Consider the following 19,056-nt stretch of genomic DNA (forward strand, 5'->3'; position numbering starts at 1 on the left):
ATTAACGTAAGTGCTTTTATTTTTTTTTTTTTAAATAAGAAAATAATTCGTTGAATTTATATTATTTAAATTTTTTAATATTTTTTATTTTATTTTTTTAAATATTTTTTTTTTATTTTTTTTTTTAATTTTTTTAAATTTGTTTTAGAATTTTTTTTAATATTTTTTTTATGACTTTTTTTTAAAATATTTTTAAAAAATTTGATAAAAAAATATTTAAAAAATAGAAAAAAAAAATTTTAAAGTTTTAACTTTAAAAATATTTTTGTTTCAATTTTTTTTTTTGATTTTTTATTTTTTTAATATTTTTTTAAATAAATATTAAATACCATGTGAGAAATAAATGATAACAAGTAACCGTAAATGTTACCCTAACAGACAATTTTTTGACGAAAAATTAAAAAAAAAAATTTTATCGTTAAGTTTAGGGGGGGCATTAATGGATGGTGCCTTAATTGAACTAAAAAGTATAAAATAAGAAAATTTGATCAACCATGTTTTATTTTCATTTTTTTTTTTTTTTTGTAAAAAAACAAATCAAAAATTTAAATGAATGGGATGATCAACAATATAGTATAACTTTTTAAGTACACTTTCAATGTTAGAAAATTTTGAGAATTCATTACTACAATCTTCTCCATACGGGTCATCATCTGCTGCTAAATCTGCAGAAAAACTACCAAAACCTCTCAAAATTTGTTTCAGCATATTTGACGATACCTTATCTATTGGGTCATAATTTTCGCTTTCAAAACCTTTCATAAAAATTTCGATGTCAGAATAAACTCGATACTTTTCATTTGCCTTTTCACATTCAAACACATTATGAAAAGCCTTACAAACCCAGCAATGATCGATTGAAGCTTTTTCTCTCAATTCAGCTTGAATGTCATCAGGGAGCTGCGTGAAGAAACTTTTTGGTTCTCTTGGAGTTTTGCTCTTCGACAAGTGACTTATTCCAACGGAGTATTTTCCCAAAAGGAAATCTTTTTCAGCTTCAGTCAAAAGATTCGTTCGTATTATGTAGTATTCATCCAACGAGAGAAAACGCAAGGAACAAATTGCAGGTTTAATTTCTTCAATAGTTGCTTTTTTTTCTCTAACAAATTTCTCCAAAGCTCTCAAAAGACGTCTTTCATTCACTGACAATTCGTCGTCATATTGAAATAACCAATTGATAACTTCCGGAGAGAAATTCAAGTAATCTGGATTATCGAATATTATGTCTGTGTTGATGCAAAAGTATTTCGAGACAAAAATTATCAGTTTGATATCTTGATATTTCCAAGCGAGATTGCACAACGTTGAAATCGCTATCGGTTTTTTCTCCAAAACGAAATTTTGAATGACATCTCTTAACAAAATTAGAATTTTATGCATCTGATAAAAATGAGCTGCTTCGTACAATTTTACTCCTTCCTCGAGACTTTCAATGACGATGCGATTCAAGTAAATTGCTTTAACCAACTTTTCAAAGACATCAAATTCAACAGTTTCGATTAAAATTGGTTCATTGTTACTCCATTGAGGTTTGAAGTTGGTTTCAAAGTATTTCGATGCCGCAGAGAAAATCATTTTATGACCATGAATAAACTTTTCTTTGACTTCTCCATCTTCTGACATGATCAGGAACCGAAAAGAGCAATCCGTGAACTGTTGATTTTGCTGATTTTCAAAGAGTTTTTGTTCAATTGATAAGTATTCCATTTTTTGTCGCTCTGAAATGAAATTTTTATATAAACATAAAATCCGAAATCCAGCGAAAAGTTGGTATAAACAAAGAGTAAAAACTTACATATCGAAATTTTTAATAAATTTCGTACAAAACTTAAGTTCTCCAAAGAAAATTAAATAATTGTAACTTCATTTACAAGATTCTTGCTTGAAATAGTTGAAAATTCACTAAATTATTAATGAAATTCGATTTAAATATCAAAAAATTTCTTAAAATGTGAGAAACAACTGATAACGAATAACAGAGGGATACCCTAACAGACAATGAAACTAAAAAAATTTTTGACGAAATATTCAAAAAAAAATTCGGTTAATTTTCGTTAAGTTTTTAAAGTGAACTAAAAAGTATAAAACAAGAAAAGTTTTTTTTTAAGAATTTAAAACGCAAAAAACATAATTTTTATTTTAAAAGGAAAAAAAAATCATGAAATTGATTTGTTTTTCTAAATAATATTTTTACTTTTTTTTTTCGTTAATTTTTTTTTTTTTGATCCAAATTAAAATTTAATTCTTTAATTCAATAAAATAATAAAAATAAATTGGATAACTAACTAAAATTTTCTCGTTTCATACTTTTTAGTTCATTTTTTTTAACTGAACGAAAAATTAACGAAATTATTTTTTGAAATTTTCGTTAAGTTACTGTCCGATAGGGTAAATTCTGTTATTCGTTAACTTTTACATTTTGCACTTTCATTGTAAAATCCTTTTAAAATATTAAATTTCGCTCGAAAATAAGTAAATTTATTTCAATTTACAGTCAAAATCTTGTAGATCAAGTGAAGATCCTTAGTTTTATGTACGAGAACGCAAATTTTAAGTGAAATTAAAACTAAAAACGACAAAAGTAAGTTTCATGCTTTTGCTTATACAAAATTTTTTGTAAGGATCTTTTTTCAACTCCATTTCAGATGGAAGATTTATCACTTGGACGACAACTTTTCGCCCAACAACAAAAAGGAAAATTCACTGATTGTTCATTTCTGTTCAAAATCAAAGCCGACAATGGCGAAGTCCAAGAAAAGGTTATTCACGCTCACAAACTGATCCTTTCCGTGGCTTCAAACTACTTTGAAACCCATTTTAAGCGTCAATGGAGCAACAATGAGCCCATTTTAATCGAAACTGTTGAATTTTCTCTCTTTGAAAAGTTAATTCGAGCCATTTACTTGAACGTAACGCATTTCGATAGTTTGAAGGAAGCTGCAGATCTGTACGAAGCTGCTCATTTTTACGAAATGGAAACGGTTCTTGAATTGTTGCGACGTGACATCAAAAGATTTTTACAAGCAGAGAAGGATTTTCGCATTTCATCTATTGGAAATATCGCATGGAAGTACAATGACATCAAGTTGACACATTGTACGGCAAATTTCATGATCGAATACGCAAATAGAGTCAACAACGACCCGGATTTCGTAAATCTTACGCCTGAATTTGTCATACCGCTGTTCATTTGTTTTTGTCTCAAGTTTTTCGACAAATTTCCACAAGATAAGCTGCAAAATATGATGTCAAAATGTCTTTGAATGTTCAAAATCTTCGATTTAACGAGGTTAAATTCAAATTATCTCAACTACTGAGATTTTCCAAGAGTTCATAATGAGTACTAATTAATGAGTACTAATTCATAGCTGAATAGAATTAATGACAGACCTAAAATCGGTCAAAATCGACAAAAAACTGAATTTTAAGAAATAATGCACAAATTTAGATGCATCGAAACTAATGTAAAATTTAATATTCAATAAAGAAAAGTCATTCCTTTGAACAATTTTCTTAATAATAAACATCGTGGGAATTTTTTTGTAATTTTTTACATCGATTTATAGAATAAGAATCTTATGAATTAATTCTTAAAAAAATTTTTTAAAAGAAAAATTTAATAAAAAATTTTAAAAATAAAAAATATTAAGAAAAAAAGTCTTAAAATATTTTTTAAAATAAATTTTAATTTATAAATTAATTTTTAGAACTTTTTTTTAAAAGAAATCTTAAAAAAATTAATTTTTAAAAATAAAAAAAAATATTTAAAAAATAATTTTATAAATTAATTAAAAAAAATTTTTTTTTAAAAAAACTTAAAAAAATAATTCTTAAAAATATTAAAAAAATTATAACTTTATAAATTAATTTAAAAAATTTTTTTTTAAATTAAAAAAAATAATTCTTAAAAATATTTAAAAAAAATTAAAAATATTAATTTTTTAAATTCTTTAAAAAAAAATAATTTAAAATTCTTTAAAAACAAATTCTTAAAATAAATTAAAAAAATTAAAATTATTTTCTTTAAAAAATTCTTAAAAATTAAAAAAAAAAAATTAAAAGAATTTTTTTTAATAATTTAAAAATTCTTTTCGAATCCTTTCAAAATATTCTCAAAATATGTGAAATAAATTTTAAAAAAAAATTAAATTAAATAATTTTTAAAAAAATTATAGAATTGAGAAAATTATGGAATTTTTATTTATTTATTTTTTTTTTTTTAACAAATAATTTCTTAAAAAAATAATTAAATACTCACCGAAAAAAAGTCTCTTCATGAAAAATCGTCGGAAGCGGCGCAACCCTCGATGGTCTCCCAAACAAATTATGAAACATCGAAAACATTTTTCTCAAACTTTTGACTTTTCCTTCTAACAGTGAAGCAATTTTCGTTCCTTATAAACATTTTTTTTTTGTTTCTTTTTACAGAAACTTTTAAAAATCTTAATTCTCACTTTTTTCCATTAAAAATTCAATTTTTAATTATTTTTTTCTTCGCAAAAGAAATTTTCAACTCAAACATTTTCTCGAAAAAATAAACAACTAAAAGTCGTCTCCAAGCAACAAACAAAAAAAAAAGTTTAGCGATAAAATCTCTTCAAGAAATCCTCAAATGTGACCCAAATTTAAAGGAAATTTATGTTTGGTAATTAAGAGTGAAAAAAAACATGCATGTAAAATATTCACATGCAATATAACCGAAAAATTTCCGGTCAATTCTGTTTTTTTTTTGTACAAGAACGTTGGTTTGTTGAAAAAATTGGCAAATTTATGACTGTAATTATTAGTTCATTGCTGTTTGTTGGTTACGACGCGAAAAAGGAGCACGAGGACATGAGTGTTGGCCGTCGTTCAACGTACTTTTGTTGATATTTACGAGCTAAATTTCTAAAAAAAATTTTAATTTTTTTCAAAAATTTAAAAATTATCAAGATTTTAATGAAAAATTAATCAAAAATATGACAAAAATTTTTTTTTTTTTAATTTTAAATTTTTTTTTTACCTTTTCAGACATTTTTAAGCCTTCAGGATGGAAAATTCCCGCATCAAGTATGAAAGAAACGATTTATTTCTCAAAAAAATTACAAATTATAATGAAAAAAGGACCAAAACCAGCTCAATCTTGTCGTGTCTTGAGACTTTTCTTCGTGACTTTGTCCTTTTCGATGATGTAAACTGTGGCGCCCCAACCTGAGATCGCATCTCGATCAAATGCATTCAACATCGCTTGCGAAATTGTCTCGAACAAGTCATCGGGCGACAAATCCGGCTTCCACAAAGTCTCACACATGCCAAAAAGTTGCTCTGTACAAGTTCCCGCAACGCAAAAATCATCCGGCGTATCGTCGCATCCAATCAGATCCATCGTGCAAATGTACGGCTCGAACGTTTTCGGCGTCAATCCAGCAATTACGGGCTCCACGAAGTACGGACCGAATCTGCGTTCATACAGGAAACTCGACAACATTGCGGAAAATACTTTGGGCTCCATGACGCGATTTTCCCGAACTTCGTACAAATTTTTGCGGAACATCAACTTCTCGTGCACCGTAAGGATGTCCGTTTGCAAGCCAACCAGCCCCAGATACATGTGAGGATTGATTTGGAATACTTTCTCAAAGTCCGTGTCGATTGTTTGGGCTTGCACACCGAATCGCAAATCTGTAGCGATAGCGACGCAGTTTTTGCCCTTCATCGCAACCACACAGCCTCCGTTGTAAGCGAGAATCGACATCTTGAATTTCAGCTAAAAACCGACAATTTATTTCACGAAATTTGCAGGAAAATTAAAATTATTTACTTGTTCACCGGATGAGTCTGCAAAATTGTTTGAGACGAATGAAAGTGATAATACTGTCCCAATGCACACAAAAAATCACTTTTTGGCAGGGTTCAAAATTATTTTTTATTTTACTTTTACTTTTTAATTTTAACTTCAAGTAAAAGTAAAACAAAATTTAAAAAAAAAATAAAATTAAAAAAAAATATTTTTGAAGTTTTCAACATTTAAAATAATTTTTATATTTTTCAAAAAAAAAAAAAAAAAAAAATAAATAAAAAATATAAAAAAGCAAACTTTAAAGGATGAAACAAATCAATTTTGAAAAATAAATTTAAATTTATTAGTTAATTTTTGTTTTCAATACAAAAATTCTTGAAAATTGAAAATATTTTATAAAAATTTTAAAAATGTCTTGAAAAAACATGAAAAAAGACCCAAAAATGGTAAATTTTGATGAAATATTTTATTTTTTTTTTATTTCGCCACATTGGATTTTTGACTTTTGATGCATGGGACAAAAAAAGTTTGGAGGATTGGCTTATTGAAAAAAAGTAAAAAAGAATTTGCAAAAAAAATTTCCTTTGACATAGTTTTTTTTTTTAAACTAAATCAAGAGTAAAACTAAATCAAAAACTGTGTCAAAGCAATTTTTGTCAAATATTACTCCAAATGGATAAAAATTTATCAGAGGGCTCTAATTTATCATTTTTAATCATTTTATAACTCAAAACTGCCAAAAAATTGAAACTGAAAAAAAAATTTCCTTTGACATAGTTTTATTTTAAAAACTAAATCAAGACAAAAACTATGTCAAAAACTGTGTCAAAAACTGTGTCAAAGCAATTTTTGTCAAATCTTGCTCCAAATGGATAAAAATTTATCAGAGGGCTCTAATTTATCATTTTTAATCATTTTATAACTCAAAACTGCCAAAAAATTGAAACTGAAAAAAAAATTTTCTTTGACATAGTTTTGTTTTAAAAACTAAATCAAGAGCAAAAAAACTGTGTCAAAAACTGTGTCAAAAACTGTGTCAAAGCCAATTTTTGTCAAATCTTGCTCCAAATGGATAAAATTTTGTCAGAGGGCTCTAATTTATCATTTTTAATCATTTTATAACTCAAAACTGCCAAAAAATTGAAACTGAAAAAAAATTTTTTCTTTGACATAGTTTTGTCTTGAAAACTAAATCAAGAGCAAAAAAACTGTGTCAAAAACTGTGTCAAAGCAATTTTTGTCAAATCTTGCTCCAAATGGATAAAAATTTATCAGAGGGCTCTAATTTATCATTTTTAATCATTTTATAACTCAAAACTGCCCAAAAATTGAAACTGAAAAAAAAAAATTTTCTTTGACATAGTTTTGTTTTAAAAACTAAATCAAGAGCAAAAAAACTGTGTCAAAAACTGTGTCAAAGCAATTTTTGTCAAATCTTGCTCCAAATGGATAAAAATTTGTCAGAGGGCTCTAATTTATCATTTTTAATCATTTTATAACTCAAAACTGCCAAAAAATTGAAACTGAAAAAAAATTTTTCCTTTGACATAGTTTTGTTTTAAAAACTAAATCAAGAGCAAAAAAACTGTGTCAAAAACTGTGTCAAAGCAATTTTTTGTCAAATCTTGCTCCAAATGGATAAAAATTTGTCAGAGGGCTCTAATTTATCATTTTTAATCATTTTATAACTCAAAACTGCCAAAAAATTGAAACTGAAAAAAAAATTTCTTTGACATAGTTTTGTCTTGAAAACTAAATCAAGAGCAAAAAACTATGTCAAAAACTGTGTTAAAGCAATTTTTGTCAAATCTTGCTCCAAATAGATAAAAATTTGTCAGAGGGGCTCTAATTTATCATTTTTAATCATTTTACAACTTAAAACTGCCAAAAAATTGAAACTGAAAAAAAAATTCCTTTGACATGGTTTTGTTTTGAAAGTGTATGAAATTGCAAAAGGGTCATGAGGAGTACGAAAATGTGAAATGAGGAGTACAAAAAAGCGTAGATATATAACATCGAAGTGCGTATGTCTTTCTTTAGACGACAATTTTCTCTATTTTTTTAAAATTAACGAAAATATTTTCTAAATAAATTTACTTTTCTTTTGAAGTAATTTTTAAAAAAAGTAATTTTATTTTACTTATTTTCAAAACTACAAATTAAATAAATAATTAAGTAAAAGTGTTTTTGAACCCTGCTTTTTGAAAATCGCCATTCTGCTAATTCTACCATAGCCCAATGCACAATTAAAAATGTGTCTCGGGTCTCGAACAAATTTCAAATTGTGCATTGGGCAGTTGTTTGAATTAGCAAAATGTCGATTTTCTAACATTTTTGAACAAAAACAATTATTTTTTTTCCGATTTTTACATGAAATTACGCAATAACAACAGCTAAAAATGATCAAAAGACCTTCCAAAGACGAATCCGAGCGTGAATTACTTCGAATGCAACGAGAATATCTCGCAGAAAAACGAAAAAATAAAGAAACTCAACCGGCTGCCAAATTTGTGCGCCTTAACAAAGACGGAGTTGAAGGTATTTTCATTAATTTTAAATTAAAACATTAATTTTCAACCAAAACATGCATTTTTAGAACCGAAAGATACACGTTCAGCCTTCGCTCGTTCTCGTAACATCAAAAAATCATCAGAAAAGACGTCGAAAGTTGTCATCGGAGACATTGTAGAACGAAAGGATCCCTTTAACGAAGACCAATTCAAGGATTTTGATGAAGATTTGAGCTCAGAAGCATTTCCAAAGCCAATTAAATTGAATTTAAATGACTTAAAAGAAGAAAATTCAGACAAAACGAGTCTTTTTGGGAAGACTCTCAAACTAAAAACGAAAGAAAATGCCAAGAAAAATCAAATTCATGAGAAAATCGGGCAGAAAAGTGTCTTGTTACAGGGAAGTGATGCAGCTGCAATTCATCAAGAGAACATTAAACGCTTGGAAAACCTCTCAGAAGAAGAAATTATGAAAGAAAGGGAAGAATTGCTCAAAAATATTGATCCAAGTTTAATTGATTTTTTGAAATCGAAACGTTCAAACACAAAAATTGAAGAAAAATCATCAGAAAATGTCAAAATGGACTTTGACGAGGGTTCTTTGGAAGAAATTTCCATCGTCGATGACCTCACAAAGCACGCAGAAACCCAAAATTGGTTACATTTCGACGTTGTAGAGACCGAAAAGCTTCAATGGACCAAAAATGTCGATGAAAATCTCAAAAAACTCAAGCCGGGGGAGCATTTTGAGGCACGTTTCGACTGGAAAGGCGTCTTATTGCCCTATTCTGACCTCGAAAGTGACAAAGATGATCGTGAATTGTACTTGCATGGCGATGAAGCGCATCGTCCCGGATATACTTTGCAAGAATTATTCCGTCTTGCACGCGCCAATGTCTTGCAACAACGAATTTCTGCGTTAAATTCCATCGCGGGCATTTTAAACATTTACAATCAAGGATTTTACGACGGAATTCTCGAGTTACCCATTTCGAAAATTTTCTTTTTTCTCCGTTTCGCGATGGATGAAAACACGCCAGCAATTGTCGAAGCAGCATCTCGAGCTTTGGCGTATCTTTTCTACAACGACACCGACGAAGTGCTTTTAGACACGATTTTTGAAGCGGCAACGGGATTGCATCAACCGGCGATGGAACGAAATAAAACTTCGGAATCAGATCCGCTCGAAGATGCCTTTGCTGAAATGAGTCTCGAAGCAAAACCTTTCACGAGCACGTTGAACGACACCGAAGACGATTTCGACAAAGAAAAGGAGTCGATGAACGATTTTCATTTAGCGGAAACAGATTTAATGGAATGTCTTTTGAGGACGAACATTTTGGAGAGAATTCGTTATATTTTGATGACAATTAAGCCAGAAGCTCCGACAGTGAAGGCTTGTTTAAAAATATTGATCAGAATTGCGAGGACAAACAAGGAAATGGCGACGAAAATTTTGCGGATGGAAAATTTGATGAAATTTTTGGTTGAAAAAATGGAAGATTCGTTGGTTGTGAAGCTATTTCGCGTTCTTGGAGCGTACGATGTGAGCTTTTGTGTCAAGTTGGCAGAGATTGGGGTCTTGGAAGTTGTTAAAACGTTCATTTTTAGTCGAAAGGATATTAATGTAAGTGAACTTTTGAAAAATTTTTTGCATGAAATGATTTTTTTACCGCATTTCGAAGAAAAATAAATTGAAAATTTCTTTAAAAAATTAAAAATTTCTTAAAATTTTAAATTTTACGAAAAAAAACATTTTTTTTAATATTAACAAGATCGAAAAAAATTAAAATAAAATTTATGAATTAAAATTTTTCTTATTTTTAAGAAATTTTCATAAATTTTTATATTTTTCAAATTTTTCAAAAAAAAAAATTATTTTTTTTTACTTTTAAATTTTTATGATTTTTTTAGATTTCTTGATTACTTTTTTTTTATTTTTCTTGCTTCATTTTAATAAAAAATAATTGAAAATAAATTAATAAAATTTTCAAAAATAAAAAATTAATAAAAATTTCAAAAATAAAAAATTTCATAAAGTTTTGACAAAAAAATAAAATCATAAAATTTCAAAAAAAAAAAAAATATTTTCAAAAATAAAAAAATTCATAAAATTTTCAAAAATAAAAAAAATCATAAAATTTCAAAAATAAAAAATTTCATAAAATTTTAAAATAAAAAAATTTTAAAAAATAAAAAAATTTTAAATAATTAATTTTTAAACATCATAAATAAAAATTAAATTAAAGATGAAAAAAAAAATTCAAGAATCAATTTTTAAAAAAATCTTTAAATTTTGTTCGAAATGCGATAAAAAAAAATCATTTCCTTCCCAAACTAAAAATAATGTTAATTTCATTTTTCACAGACCCGCTTAATTCAAATGCAAATCGAAACATTCAGATTTATTCGTCTCTATCTGACGTTAATTCCAGACGAAAAACTATACACGTAAGTACTCTCTCTCTATATCTTAATTAGCACGAAAAATCTCTATTGACGCCAGTAGAACGTTAGCAGCAACAGAAGTTGCGTGGAATAATTACATTTGACAACATCTGTCTGACACACGTAGTCCGAATCCGTTGTAATGAGGCACTTTGCTATTTTGTATGCCGTGTCGCAAATATTTCGTCCTCCTACAAAAAAAATCCATTCAATTAATTGTCACTCGTGCATTTTCTCAACAAGTGTCTGCTATACTTACGCAAATTTCCACACTTGCGATGCAACTTTTCCTCGTCATCGGCATTTATTCCGGGCAGCAAGACATCAACGAAGAGCTTCTCGTTCGCATCAATCACGCCAATTGTTCCGAGAATGCAGTGCAAGTAACATTTGGAATCCAAATCGTTCGGATATTTCTCGTCGTCGAACGTGATGCGATCGAACGGGACGTTGTTCGTGCAAAAATTATGCAAATAATAGGCGTCGCTGTGAATGTCTCCAACGTGCTTTGGTTCGCCTTCCAAATGGGGCTAAAAAAATTTTCTCATGAAAAAAAATTTTTTTTTAGCAAAAAAAAAACTTACCATTGCAAAAATCGCCGAAATCACAGAAAAAATCAACAAACTCCGAAACATCATCTTGACCTCCTTTTTTTACGATTTCAAATAAATAATTTTTATTTTCAAAAAAAAAAACACAAAATAAAAAATTAGAGAGATCTTTTCCCGCTGCCTTTCGGAAAACGACTGATTCGGTGAGTCAGAATCTCAAGAGAATCTCGGGTCGTAATTGAGTCAATTTGTTGCGAGATTTTACATCAGAGATTATTGTTATTATTTCACTTCATAATAATATTTATACACAAAAAAAAGTTAGAAAAAAAAGATGTAAAACATGAGGAAGTGCTTTGTAATGAGCATTAATTTACCGAGAAAGAGAGAGACAAATTGCCTTCCGTCGTAAATGTAAAGATTCATTAAAAATGTAAAATCATTATTTTTTCCGGGAATAACCGCAAGAAAAGCAGCTTAGAGAGAAGAAAATCTCAAAAAAGATCAAATTTTGTCTACCTTGAAAAAATTCATAAGAAAGAGATTGGGAGAATTTTTCGTTGTAGAGCGGATTATTTTTTGAGATTATTATTATTGAACATGAGTTGACGAGCGAATATTTATGTGAAAGAATTTCATTCATGATTTGGATTTTTTTTTTAGTTTTTTTTAATGAGATGGGCACATATGGAAGTAATCTTATGGAGACAGTAGTCGGCTATAATTTAATTTTTAATAATTTTTCATCAGATCTTTTCAGTTTTTTATTTTCAGCTCTTCAGACGATGCAATCAATTACCTCAAAACTGATTTTATGAATGTGAAGAAATTCCTGGATATGTTTAAGTTAAAATTGAATGTCAGTAAAACAAAGTTTATGATTTTTGGAGACAAAGATAACGATACTACCGAATTGATTTTGCACGATGATACAATTGAACGACCATCAAATAATTGGGAATCATTATAGACGAAGAATTGAATATGAAAGAAAACCTTAAAACTGTGATAAAAAAGACGGCAAAGAAGGTTGATTTTTTAATAAGACATAGAAATAAGATCGATAGAGAAAAAAGACTGATGCCATATAAATATATGGTAGCTTTTTGAACAACGAGACTGATTTGAATGAATTACAAAAAGTGCAAAATCAAGCATTAAGATCACTAACTGAATCAAATCGGTATACTAGAATCTGTGATATGTTGAAACAAACTGAATTTATTGAGTCGAAAAATACTAAAAATTTGAGAAATCTGAAAACTAAGGAGATTTTACGGAAATCTGAGACTTTAGATCTTTTCAGTTTTTTGTTTAGTTAACATTCAGATCATCTCAGAATAAAACTGAAGACAAAAAGATCAAAAACTGAAAAGATCTTAAAGTTAATTTATCAAAAAACTGAAGAGGCCTAAATAGTTAGATTTTCGTAAAATAAAACTTCAGCTCTCTTGATTTTTTCTTAGTTTTTCATTTTTTAAAAATTTTAGTTCTTTTCTTTGAAAACTGAAAACATTTAATAGGTTAGAATTTAATTTTTAAAAAAACTAAGAAGAGCTGAGAAAATTTTCAAAATTTTTTTTTTCTCAGAATCAATTAATTTTTTTTAAATTTTCAATAAAAAAAATTCAAGCCGACTACTGTTAATTAACTCAAAATATGTAATTTCATATATAACACAGAGAACAAAATTCTCAATTATACACAAATTTTATTTTTAATCTTCTTTACTCTTTACGTATTTTGTGTGTATTCAAAAATATTTATAATTAGAATATTTATGTGTGAATTGAAATTTTCATGTTTACTTCTGCTATTTTACTCTTCTCTTCACTCATTACGTCACAAATATTTTTTAATGTTTTTGAACTCTTCCTTGACTCATCTACGCGCGATCTTATCGCTCCGTCATCCAAAGATGTGAAGACAAATCTCATAAATTGCCACAAAAATTTCCTTCGACGTGCATCGAATCTTCCAATAAGCCAATTCGCATGGGTCTTTCGGCTTCGGGAGTTGACAAAAAGGATCGCTTGCCTCAATTTCATCCGTGAAACAACCTGACGCCTCCTCTTTGAAACATTTCATCCAACATTTGGCAGCAAAACTCTCCGGCAATCGATTGTTCTTACAATTTTCCAAGTCACTTTCGACGAATTCGGGAACGGGACAAACTTGAGTCTCGTCGCCAAATTGCAAGCTCAAGAGATTCAAAGTTTTCTCATCAGAAGTTGAAGAGTTTTCGTCATCTACGATCGTGACGAGGTTAATTAATGGATTTGCAGCGATGAAGCGAGAAAGGAAAAGAACGAAAATTCCGATAATAATTGATATTGACATTGTTCGGAGCTTGTTGCTTTACTTGAGTGACAAACGAGTCTAAATGTGCAGTTTTATCGTTTTTTGTCTCAAACTTCGCAAAATGTAGAATTATTAGATTATCCGTAGAATTATACATTTTGCGTGCTAAATTAGAGAAGATCTGTAACAACAACAAAAACGAGTACGAACGATGTTTTTATTCAATTATTTCTCCGTCTTTTGTTATTTGCAGGAATTTTTGTGTGTCTCTGTGTCAAGAACGAATTTAGGAAAAAAAAACATTTTTTGTAAAATCCGAGACAAAATGGATTTTGATAAATGAGTCATGATGTTTCGAGTGGGCAGAGGAATCTTGTCACATCTTGTCAACTTAATTAAAATTTAATTGGAACTAAATTTGATCGTGTTTCGTACATAAATGGCGCAAAATTGTACAAAGTCACCCATGAGGTCAATCGACAATGGCTTTTACGTGTCAGATCTTTAATTATTATTAAGAGTCATGTGTTTTCTGCATTGATTCGGCTCGTTTGAGAGATGCTTTAATTTATCTTCATTTACAAGGTTAATTTTTGCGGTGCATTGTTGAAAAAGATGATTGATTAATTTTTGCTCAAAAATGATTTTTGATAAAATTCAGGTCTCGAAATGAAATTTATCATCTCGAAATGCAATTTTTAGATCTCGAAGTAAAATTTTTACCTTCGAAATGAAATTTTTAGATCTCGAAGTAAAATTTTTAACTTCGAAATGAAATTTTTAGATCTCGAAGTAAAATTTTTACCTTCGAAATGAAATTTTTAGATCTCGAAGTAAAATTTTTAACTTCTAAATGAAATTTTTAGATCTCGAATTGAACTCTAAGCTCCTAAAAATGAACAAAATTCAACCAAAAATCGAAACTTAATTCAAGTTGACCAAAACAAAACGAACACTTAATGAAATTACTCGAAAAAAACATCAAATTTTTCATCCACACACACATTACATTAACTTTTACCCTTTTTTCCTCTAATCTCATTACAGCGATATACTTCCTGCCATACGTTACATGCTTGAATGGCACTACCAACATCTCATATTTGAGGAAAACGGTCCATTTATCATCCGACAACATGCAACAGCGGCACTAAATCTCCTTTTGTGTGGCGATGTAACGCATTGTTACCCGCTTTTCGTGGATATTTTCGAATTGTCGCTCTGCAAATGGTTCAATGCTGCATCGAGAACGGGCTTGAACGAATTTTCGCAGAAATTACTACTCGCGACATGTCTAGATGTGTGCGGAGAGTTAATGAGACGCGAACCAAGGCCTTTTATGACATTTGTAGATAATTATTTTCGACTTTTCTTGGAATCTGAAGCTTATACAAAACTCACAGAAGAACTTCGGGACAAAGCTGCGTTACTTCAAAACCATCGAGATCGGTCCAACATCCTTCCAAGTCTTCCGAATTTGGGTTCGATTGTCGTTCGGAGCAGAAATTCCGTGCCTTCGCTCATTTTTTCGAAAAATTATCCGACATTTTTGCTCCATAGCATCCTGAATTTTCAACGCAAATTATCCGGCGTGTCAGATACGAGCGCAAAACAGCAACAACTGCTCTCATTAATATTCAATGAGCAAATTAAAAGTTTCATCGGCAAGTTTTTGCAAATGCGCGCCCCAACGACACACTCATTAAATTGGTTTGTGAAAATTGAAATTTTGTTGGTGTCCGGCGTTGTAAGTGCAGCGAGAGCAAATGCAAATCTAATTAGCGCGAAAATTGTCCTGCGAATGACGTTGCAGCTGCTTACATGTTTGAGTCAGGAGATGGCGATGTCGATACTGGAGTTGATGGATGACGTTGTGTTTTGTCCCGAATATTACGAGAATAAGGTTGATGCGAGCGATTGAAACAATGGAGAGATATTTATGTTGATACGATTGTTTCGTCGCTGAAAATTAATAAGGTGAGATTTTTTAGATTTAATTTTTTTTTAGTTTTATTTTAAATTAGCAAAAAATTGATTTTTTATTATAATTGCAATTAAAATAAATGAAAATTTGAAATTTCTTATTTTTTTTAAAGCAAAATTTTTTTTAAGCAAATTTTAATAAATAAAAAAATTAAAAAAAAAAATAAAAAAAAAATAAAATAAAAATAAATAAATAAAAATATATAAAAAAAATTAAAAAAAAAATTTAAAAAAAAAAATTAAAAAAAATAAAAAAAAAAATTAGAAAAAAATTTAAAATTGAAAAATATTAAAATTTTAATTTAAAAAATAACTTAAACTTAAAATAGGTATAAAAAAATAATATAATTTTTTTTAACAAAAATTACTCAAAATTTAAAAATTTTTTTTCAGAATTTAATTTAACAAAAATTTTAAAATCGACTTTTTGCTAATTAACTCTAAAAAAAATATAAAATTTTTGTAAAAAATGCAATTTTTACATTAAATTCGAAAATTAAATTTAAATTTAAACATTTTTTTCATATAATTTCAGCTTTGTGGCAAAAGTTTAACAGTTTTTGAATGGAAAACGCGCATCTTGATCTCATCTTGGCCATATCACTTACTCTCCATATTCTTAAATGTACTCGAAGCAGGACCAAAAGCTGAAAATTTAAACAAAGGTAAATTATTGTTCATCAAAAATTCAATTTTATCACATTTTCATGAAGAAAAAAATGAAATTTTAATAAAAAATTTTTTTTTCAGCCCTTCCTGAAAAAGAAATAATCGAAACTGTGATGAATTTCACTTCAACACTCGAACGCAGCGACATTCTTCTCGTAAATCACACGGAAATGCTGATGTATCTCATGACAGCGTATCTCGGGCCAGATTCCAAATTTCTTGAACCTGAAATTAAAACTTTATTAATTGAAAAATCGGAATATCTTAAAAAATTCAATCCTAAATTTAATTTGGATTTAAAACTCGAATCCCGTAAAAGCTTCGAAAGTTTGTATTCCGTGTTTTTAGACACTTTTCAAGGAAGCAGTTATGGCGACCCTCATTTTAGTGCCTTGGTAATGATCCCGTTAGCCCAAAGTTATGACATAAAATGGCGAAAACGAGTTTGGTCCGAACACATTGCCGTATTGAGATTCGTCACGTGCACCGAAGAAATGCTTTTTGGCGGCATAGAAAATTATTTGAACCCAGAAGAAACTGACGTGAGTTTGCTGAAATGTTATCATCGAGCAATTGGGAATAATCTGCTGAGAGAAGGAACGGTCCCATATAAAATTGCAGAGCATCATTTGAAGAAATTTAATGAAAGACGGAATCAAAAATAGAATTTTTTATCGAAAAAAATGCAAAAAAAAAAGTAGATCGTGAATAAATTAATTAAAGACAAAAAAAATCAATTCTACAGAGAAAAGAAGAAAAATAACAAAAATATTCAAATCAGGAACCTGATTAGTATTTTGATGAAAAAAATGTTCTTTGATCCGTGATAAGAGGAATTGGTAAGTAAATCTTCTCGCAAAGCCTTCAAGCGACCAAAAAAAAATTATTTTAAATAATTTTGTTCGAAGTTGATTTCTCAACAAAGTGAAATAGTTTCAAAAATTAATTTAAAAATAATTTTTGCAGCAGAAATCTGGTCATCGCCCGAGGCAAGGAAAGAAAAGTGTCTAAACAATTTCTAATAAAACTCGTTTCAAAACGCAAATTTTCTGGCATGAACACGTGTCTCACTCACGAAATATGATTTCAACGTCGTTTTCCCTTTGGAATTGTATAAATTACTCCGGCCTACCACAAACCGATATTACATTGACGAATAATTTAATTTACATACGTATTGCTTACTCGTTGTAAATCATTAACATAAATTCTCGGTGCAACCTTGAACATTGTTGATGATGATGATGATGTCATAAAAATTTCTATTGTTCACGGCGACATTTCCTTTTACGTTAATCCTTCTGTTTGTCTTTCGAATCGTTGCAGCACACGGGAAAAAAGTCCCCGTGTTCATTTTTGTATTGTCGTGAGTAAACCCGTATTTATATTGGATTTGTTCTCTCTGCGACACTCCGGGAGGAAAGAATAGTTATTTTTCTCTATTTATGTTTCTCTTTTGAATGACGAAGTATTTATTCGCGTTATTCATTCATTCGCCTCTCGCTCTTTTTAACATATGCTTATTTGGTGTCTTTATTCTATTCTATATAGAAATTGCGTTTTTTTTAAATTTACGCTGCTGTTTTAAGAATGTCTGTCTGTTTAACTTTAAAATTAATTTATAATTTTTATTTTATTTACTTATATTTTTTTTATTTTATTTAATTTAATTCAAATTCAATTAAAAATTTTATTGAAATTTAATTCATTTTTAAATTTTATATTTTGAATTTTATTTAATTTTATATTTAATTTTTCAAAATTAATTTAAAAATTTTATTTTTATTTAATTTAAAAAAAAATAAATTATTTTTAAAATTAATTAAAAAATTGCTATTTTTTTGATTTGAACTTTTTAAAATTAAATTTCATTTATTTCAAAATTTTAAAAAATATTTTATTTATTTTAAAAATTTTAATTTTTTTTATTTTAAATTTTACAAATAATTTAAATTTACTTCGAAATTTATTAAAAACTTTATAATTTTTGAATTTTATAAAAATTTTAAATTTAATTCCAAAATAATTTAAAATTTTTATTTTATTAAATTTTTAAAAATTTGAAATGTAATTTAATTTATATAAAATTAATTTAATAATTTAAAAAAAAAGTATTTATTTTTTTATTATTATTTTTTTTAATTATATAATTTCAATTTCAAAAAATATTTTAAATACGATTTAATTTTTTTTAATTATTTTAAAATATTTTTTTAATTTTCATGTTTTTATTTAATTTTATTTTAAAAATTAATTAATTAAAAATTATTTATTAAAAAATTTTAATTTAATTTAATTTTATAATTTTTTAATTTTAAAAATTTTAATTTAATTTAATTTCATAATTTTTTTAATTTAAAATTTAATTTTTTTTTTTATTTATATATAATAAAATTATTTTTTTTTAACAACATTTTAATTTCAGAAAATTTCAAGAGAAGTATATTAAATAGTTACAGAATATAAAACATATATACAAAAAAAAAGTAAATATTTTTTAAAGAATCTTTTTTTTTTAATTTTGAAAAGTAAGGTTATTTTTCTTCAACTTATTCATCATTCTTCATTAAAAAAATTCAAAACAATTCAAATTTTAACTTTTAATTTAAAAAAAAAAATATGTAGATCATTTAAAAAAATTAAATACAAAAGATTGTAAATTTTTGTAAAATTGTAAATTGTAAAAAATTGCTCAAAAAAATTTTAAACTTTGAATTTTTTTTTAATTTAAGACATTAATTTTTTTAAAATTTTTGATACAAAAAAAATATAAGACATTTTTTGTTAATTTTTAAAATTTTTAATTAATTTTTTT

General features: G+C 27.5%; 5 protein-coding genes across 5 annotated transcripts; 2 read left to right on the forward strand and 3 right to left on the reverse strand.

Moving 5' to 3' along the window:
- Window positions 1-477: 477 nt before the first annotated feature.
- LOC134837005 (uncharacterized) lies at window positions 478-1,957 on the reverse strand. The gene is made up of 2 exons (XM_063852310.1): window positions 1,796-1,957; window positions 478-1,718 (listed from the first exon to the last, which is right to left on the reverse strand). Exon 2 carries the CDS (start codon window positions 1,705-1,707, stop codon window positions 538-540), a length of 1,170 nt encoding a protein of 389 aa, XP_063708380.1. The 5' UTR covers window positions 1,708-1,718; window positions 1,796-1,957; the 3' UTR covers window positions 478-537.
- Window positions 1,958-2,427: 470 nt separating this feature from the next.
- LOC134838263 (uncharacterized) lies at window positions 2,428-3,499 on the forward strand. Its single transcript, XM_063853755.1, has 2 exons — window positions 2,428-2,581; window positions 2,646-3,499. Exon 2 carries the CDS (start codon window positions 2,646-2,648, stop codon window positions 3,261-3,263), a length of 618 nt encoding a protein of 205 aa, XP_063709825.1. The 5' UTR covers window positions 2,428-2,581; the 3' UTR covers window positions 3,264-3,499.
- Window positions 3,500-5,045: 1,546 nt separating this feature from the next.
- On the reverse strand, window positions 5,046-5,830 carry LOC134828317 (proteasome subunit beta type-3). Its single transcript, XM_063841265.1, has 2 exons — window positions 5,801-5,830; window positions 5,046-5,746 (listed from the first exon to the last, which is right to left on the reverse strand). The coding sequence occupies exon 2, from the start codon at window positions 5,732-5,734 to the stop codon at window positions 5,117-5,119; it is 618 nt and encodes a 205-aa protein (XP_063697335.1). The 5' UTR covers window positions 5,735-5,746; window positions 5,801-5,830; the 3' UTR covers window positions 5,046-5,116.
- Window positions 5,831-8,127: 2,297 nt separating this feature from the next.
- On the forward strand, window positions 8,128-17,364 carry LOC134837918 (RNA polymerase II-associated protein 1). The gene is made up of 7 exons (XM_063853312.1): window positions 8,128-8,317; window positions 8,376-9,916; window positions 10,658-10,740; window positions 14,637-15,498; window positions 16,108-16,237; window positions 16,323-17,080; window positions 17,208-17,364. The coding sequence occupies exons 1-6, from the start codon at window positions 8,179-8,181 to the stop codon at window positions 16,904-16,906; spliced, it is 3,339 nt and encodes a 1,112-aa protein (XP_063709382.1). The 5' UTR covers window positions 8,128-8,178; the 3' UTR covers window positions 16,907-17,080; window positions 17,208-17,364.
- LOC134838507 (general odorant-binding protein 69a) lies at window positions 10,617-11,610 on the reverse strand. The gene is made up of 3 exons (XM_063854050.1): window positions 11,322-11,610; window positions 10,997-11,267; window positions 10,617-10,928 (listed from the first exon to the last, which is right to left on the reverse strand). The coding sequence occupies exons 1-3, from the start codon at window positions 11,373-11,375 to the stop codon at window positions 10,783-10,785; spliced, it is 471 nt and encodes a 156-aa protein (XP_063710120.1). The 5' UTR covers window positions 11,376-11,610; the 3' UTR covers window positions 10,617-10,782.
- Window positions 17,365-19,056: the final 1,692 nt, after the last annotated feature.

Source organism: Culicoides brevitarsis, chromosome 1, assembly GCF_036172545.1.
Source record: "Culicoides brevitarsis isolate CSIRO-B50_1 chromosome 1, AGI_CSIRO_Cbre_v1, whole genome shotgun sequence".
NCBI lineage: Eukaryota > Metazoa > Arthropoda > Insecta > Diptera > Ceratopogonidae > Culicoides > Culicoides brevitarsis.